The sequence below is a fragment of the Lactuca virosa genome, chromosome 7 (genome assembly GCF_052849685.1).
Source record: "Lactuca virosa cultivar CGN04683 chromosome 7, Lactuca_virosa_CGN04683_v6, whole genome shotgun sequence".
In the NCBI taxonomy this organism is placed as follows: Eukaryota; Viridiplantae; Streptophyta; class Magnoliopsida; order Asterales; family Asteraceae; genus Lactuca; species Lactuca virosa.
In genome coordinates this window covers 52,057,778-52,064,119 of record NC_136432.1, presented here as the reverse complement: position 1 = coordinate 52,064,119, position 6,342 = coordinate 52,057,778, and the positions used below count along the sequence as shown (strand labels likewise).

Below are 6,342 nucleotides of genomic sequence, written 5' to 3'. Positions count from 1 at the left end.
AGCAAATGCTTTAGGAGGGTATTCCGGGTCAAATCAAAGGGGATTTGAGTAGCCACGAGGTGATCAAAGATGGAACAACAATCAAGGTTGGGGAGGTAACCAACATGGGAGTTATCAATAAAGACCACCATTTCCTCAAAATCAACAAACTCCACCTTTTCAACGTCAAAATTTTCAGCCAAGGCATCCACAACAACCACCTCCACAAACGGGTTCATCAAGCATGTCATTGGAGGATATTGTTAAAAGCCTTGCCACTAGCACTCAAATCTTCCAACAAGACACCAAGGCTAGCATAAAAAGCTTGGAGCAGCAAGTGTCACAACTTGCTCAATCAGTGAGTAGAATGGAATCACAAGGCAAGCTACCATCTCAAACAGAGAAGAAACTAAAACATAATGCATGAGCCATTACTTTGAGACATGGAAAAAGTTATGATTGACCAAGAAATCCGAATGAAGAAGATGAAGAAATGGAAATTGAAGTGGAGGAAGAGGTCAAAGAGAATGAAAAGAATGATACTTCAAAGCCAAAGAATCCAATTAACATTGCAGAAAAAGTCACACCGGCCCCATTTCCTTCAAGGCTAACAAGCACAAAGAGAGAACGGGAAGATGACGAGATCATGGCAATGTTTCGAAAGGTTGAAATCAATATCCCTCTTTTAGATTCTATTACACAAATTCCTAGATATGCTAAGTTCCTAAAGGAACTTTTCACATCTAAGAAAAATCTCAAAGGAAACAAACGGTGAAAGTAGGAGAAAATGTGTTCGCCGTGTTACAAAAACGGCTACCTAAAAATGAAAGGATTCGGGTGTATTCACGGTTCCTTGTAAAATGGGTAACCTTTTTTGTGTCACGTGCCATACTAGACCTTGGGGCATCAATTAATTTCTTACCCTATTCGAGCTATAAAACAATAGAAATTGGACCTTTATCAAAAACTGGAGTCATAATTCAACTTGCCGACCGGTCTTTGGTACACCCAAAAGGTGTATTGGAGGACCTATTAGTGCAAGTCAATGAACTTGTATTTCCCGCTGAAATTTATGTTTTGGACATGGGTGATGACAACACCCCACAATCGAGCTCCATACTTTTGGGGAGACCTTTCATGAGTACCGCAAAAACAAAAATAGATGTAGCAAATGGTACTTTGTCTATGGAGTTCGATGGTGAGGCGATCAACTTTAATTTCTTTGAAGCTATGCATTATCCTAGTGATATTCATTCCTTAAACTTCATAGATGTTACTGATTCATGTACTAATGATTCCTTTGAGTTGTCAAGCCAAGATGTGCTAACCACCATCTTGAGCAAGCATTTTGATGAGACAGGGATCAAGAATGTAGCTTAGACGTACACTTTGGAGAATGAGTTAATTGAAGCAATCAACTCCTTGGAAAAAGCACAACCTATGAGAGTTGAACCACCCCGCATGAAGCTCAAAAATTCCGATCCGAAACTCCTTCCATCTATAGTACAACCACCAAGTCTTGACTTGAAGACTCTTCCCGACCATCTCAAGTATGTCTATCTTGGAGAGGAAGAGACATTACCGGTGATAATTTCAACCAAGCTAGAAAAAGAAGAAGAAAAAGAGTTGGTTGGAATTTTGAAAAAGTACAAGGAGGCTATTGGTTGGACCATTGCGGGCATAAAAGGGTTGATTCCATCATTATGCATGCATAAAATATTGATGGAAGAGGACTTTAAGCCAACCCGCGAAGCCCAAAGGAGATTGAATCCACCCATGATGGAGGTGGTGAAAAAGGAGATCATGAAGCTCTTGAATGCAGGTGTAATCTATCCCATTTCTGATAGTAAATGGGTAAGTCCCGTGCAAGTTGTCCCGAAAAAAGCCGGAGTCACGGTTGTTAAAAACTCCGAAGGGGATTTGGTACCCACCCGTGTGCAAAACGGGTGGATGGTTTATATCGATTATAGGAAGTTCAATGCTTCCACCCGCAAAGACCATTTCCCTTTGCCATTCATCGATCAGATGCTGGAAAGATTAGCCGAGAAATCTCACTATTGTTGCCTTGATGGTTTTTCTGGTTTTCACCAAATTTCGGTTGCCCCGGAAGACTAAGAGAAAACCACATTCACATGCCCTTTTGGCACCTTTGCATATAGACGCATGCCCTTTGGTTTGTGCAATGCACCCGGAACTTTTCAAAGATGTATGGTGAGCATATTTTCAGAATATGTTAAAAATATCATAGAGGTTTTCATGGACGATTTCACTGTTTATGGAAATTCTTTTGATGAATGTTTGCAAAATCTCACCAAAATCATACAAAGGTGCATTGACACAAATCTAGTCCTTAATTATGAAAAATGTCATTTTATGGTTGACAAGGGCTTGATACTTGGACATGTGGTGTCACAAAAAGGTTTAGAGGTTGACAAGGCAAAAATCGATGTCATTAAGAGCTTACCATACCCGACAAATGTTCGGGAAGTGCGTTCTTTTCTTGGTCATGCAGGTTTTTATCGGCAGTTCATCAAAGACTTTTCCAAAATCACAGTGCCGATGTGTCAACATTTTACAAAAGGAGGCTGATTTCGAGTTTGGTGATGCATGTAAAAGTGCATTTGATCGTTTGAAGGATTTGTTGACATCCGCCCCCATAATACAGCCGCCAAATTGGGATCTTCCATTCGAGATTATGTGCGATGCTAGAATTACCGCGGTTGGGGCGGTTTTGGGACAAAAGGTGGACCGAGCTCATCACGTCATTTACTATGCATCCAAGACCCTTGATAGTGCACAAAGCAACTATACCACAACAGAGAAAGAGTTGCTTGCTATTGTCTTTGCATTAGAAAAGTTTCGGCATTACCTCCTTGGAACTAAAGTGCATATATTCGGACCATGCAACTATAAAGCACTTACTTACCAAGAAAGATTCGAAGCCGAGGTTAATATGGTGGATGTTGCTTTTGCAAGAGTTCGATATTGAGATCAAGGACAAAAGTAGGAAGGAGAATTTAGTTGCGGACCATCTAAGCCATATTGTATCACCCGAAGATGGTATACCAATCCGTGACACATTCCTGGATGAGCACTTATTCGTAGCCAAAGAAGCACCATGGTATGCAGACATCGTCAACTACTTGGTCACGAATCAATTTCCCCCGGATTCCACACGTTGGCAAAAGGACAAAATCAAGAAAGAGGCAAGGAGATACGTATGGGATGAGCCTTATCTTTGGAAGTATTGCGCGGACCAAATGATCCGAAGGTGTGCTGAGTAAAAAGAGGTACAATCCTTACCTTTTGTCATTCCTATGCTTGTGGAGGTCATTTCAGACCCCAAAGGACAGCTAGAAAAGTCTTAGATAGTGGATTCTATTGGCCTACCATTTTTAACGATTCTTATGTGTTATGTGCACATTGTGATAAGTGCCAAAGATCCGGGTCCCTAAGCTCTAGGAATCAAATGCCCCTTACCCCCATCTTAGTTTGTGAAATATTTGATGTGTGGGGTATAGACTTTATGGGACCATTTCCGCCCTCCTTTGGTTGTTCATATATTTTGTTGGCGGTGGACTATGTGTCCAAATGGGTGGAGGCCAAGGCCACCCGTACTAATGATTCCAAAGTTGTTGTGGATTTCCTTAAAGCACATATTTTATCTCGGTTTGGCACTCCAAAAGCTCTTATAAGCGATCATGGGGCTCATTTCTGCAAACGAGCACTTGAAGCCGTCTTGAAAAAGTATGGGGTGACTCATAAAGTCTCAACAACCTATCACCCTCAAACCAATGGTCAAGCAGAGGTCTCCAATAGGCAAATCAAAGGAATCTTGGAGAAAACAGTCAATCCAAATTGCAAGGACTGGAGTATAAGATTGGAGGATGCCTTATGGGCATACCGGACTGATTTCAAGACTCCCATTGGTATGTCTCCATATCGACTAGTGTTTGGGAAACCATGTCGCCTTCCGGTAGAGCTCGAGCACAAATCTTTTTGGGCTATAAAGAAATTCAACTTGAATGAAGATGAAGCGGGAAACAAAAGGAAGCTAGAAATTTAAGAGCTCAAGGAGATCAGAAATGATGCGTATGAAAGTGAAATGCTTTACAAAGAGAAGACAAAGGCGTATCATGACAAAATGATCTCCCGGAAGACCTTCACAAAGGGTCAAAAAGTGATTCTTTACCACTCGCGGTTCAAGTTGATATCAGGGAAGTTAAGATCAAGATGGGTTGGTCCTTTTGTGGTCACAAAAGTCTTTGACCATGGTGCAGTGGAAATCACAAGCCCACAAACCGGAAAAACATTCAAAATTAATGGTCATAGATTGAAACCATTTTACGAGGGATTCGAGGTGAAGAATGATGAGGTAGAAGTGGTTGAGAGCCCCACATACCAAGAATGACGCACATTCAGGGGGAAAGTCGAGCCAACGACTTAGAACAAGGGCGGCTAACCGGGAGGCAACCCGGGGGTATTTTTGTCTTTTTTCTTCATAACATTTTAGTTTCTTTGAAAATTTGGGTTTTAATGTTCCAAATGTGTTATAACATGCTTTCAAACCACAAAACGAATCTCGTGATGCAAAACCATTACTTTTGGACGATTCGGGATTTTTTGGGTTAAAAAACGAGGAGTGGCAAACAGAGGCGTACACGGCCCGTGTCCATTTTTTTCTTGAAATCCAACACGGGTCGTGTTGGATTTTTTTGAAAATTTGATCCGAAAAACCTCGTGAACATGGGGCATGTCATTTTAGTGTAAATGAACACGGGTCGTGTTTAGCATTTCTCAGGAATTTTTAACCCAACACGGGGCGTGTGATTTTAGTCTAAAGGAACACGGGTCGTGTTCGTGCACCTGCAACAACAAATTGTTTCTTTTAAAATTGGGTATTTGCCTCACTATTGCACAAACATTTCCCAAAACAACTTCTCTCTCCCAAGAAACCCCAAGGTTCGACTTTTCTTGAAAATCCCTTGATTTTCACCAACTTTGGCTTAAATCTTCAAAAAGGTTTGATTTTCATCTTCTACGCTTCATCTCCTACATCCCACACACCATTTTCTTGCACCTTCATGGTAGATTTGTGGTTTTTCACAAACCTTAGGTCCGAAAATTACTAAAGAATTTGGTCTTTTTGTGCTTAAATATTCATGTAGGCAAGCTTGGGGAGGTTGAAGAGGAACTTTCTCACCAACAAAAACGCATTTCCACCAACGATTCAGTACAATCTTTCCAATTCTTCACTTGTGGATTTTGTGTTTTTAAGGTCAAATTACATGCATTTGTGGCCATATTGGACTTGACAATCACTTGGAAATCATTCAAAACTGAGTTTCCCGCGAAATTTTGGTGGCCAAACTTGTGTTGACTGGACCCGTCAATAGTTGACTTTTTGACTCGTTGACCTGTTGACTTTTTGTTTTTGCCCCAAATTTTGATCATGGAAAGTGAGCAACCTAAACGACCTAGTCACACTAATTCATTAGCCCGTCGTTGTAGGTCCCCGTCACCTCCGCCTCCACCTCCACCTAATCCGACACATGGTGGTGTGGTATGTCTTGGTCCACTTCAAGTTGCCAAACTTGAAGCATTCCTTCAGCACACTCATACTATCCAGAAATTTGCACAGGTGCCATCTCTCCGTGAGTTTCATATTTATAGCCAAGTCCACAACTTTTTCCGCAACGTTGGATGGCAAGGTTTGTTGCAAGTCCATGAGCTCAGCTACAAAGTTTCAACAGCCGAGTTCTTGTCCTCAGTCTATTTGGACCACGGGGTCCTAAATTTCCGACTCATGAACCGTGATTATGCCATTTCCTTGGACCAAATAAATTCCATTGTTGGGGCCCCAACCGAAAACACCATTGGCCCCAATGACTCAATTGCAGGATACAATGATCTCACGTGGTGGACCCAACTCACCTATCAGCATCCATATGTCTCTAGTGCGGCTAAATCCTCATCACTTATCCATCCTGTGATGAAGGTGGCTCATCGGATTATTGCTTCGCTAGTCATCCCTAGAGAAGAGCGAAGCACCATTAGTGCGCTTGAGCTAAAAATCCTCTATGGTATGGCCCACCCGGATGAGAACCTCATACCTCATTACGGGTCATTTCTTTACAACAAACTCATCCTTCTCAGCACATCCCGGTCGGGAAAACTTTATTGTGGTGGTATTGTCAGCATGTTTGCCAAAAGTGCTCCTGCCCGGGCCCCATACCCCAGAAATCACCAGCCACTGCCCGGTGAGCCTTATCTCACCACGGCAGTTCTCGAGTCCATGCGACTATTCCGATCGGCGGCGGACGGTAGCCATCATTGGACTGTGGGCCAAAATCATGACCCAAA

At 42.1% G+C, this 6,342-nt stretch overlaps 1 protein-coding gene across 1 annotated transcript; it reads left to right on the top strand.

The window, feature by feature from the left end:
* The first annotated feature begins 472 nt into the window (after positions 1-472).
* On the top strand, positions 473-1,359 carry LOC145126648 (uncharacterized). The gene is made up of 2 exons (XM_079061975.1): positions 473-633; positions 741-1,359. Exons 1-2 carry the CDS (start codon positions 473-475, stop codon positions 1,357-1,359), a joined length of 780 nt encoding a protein of 259 aa, XP_078918101.1.
* Positions 1,360-6,342: the final 4,983 nt, after the last annotated feature.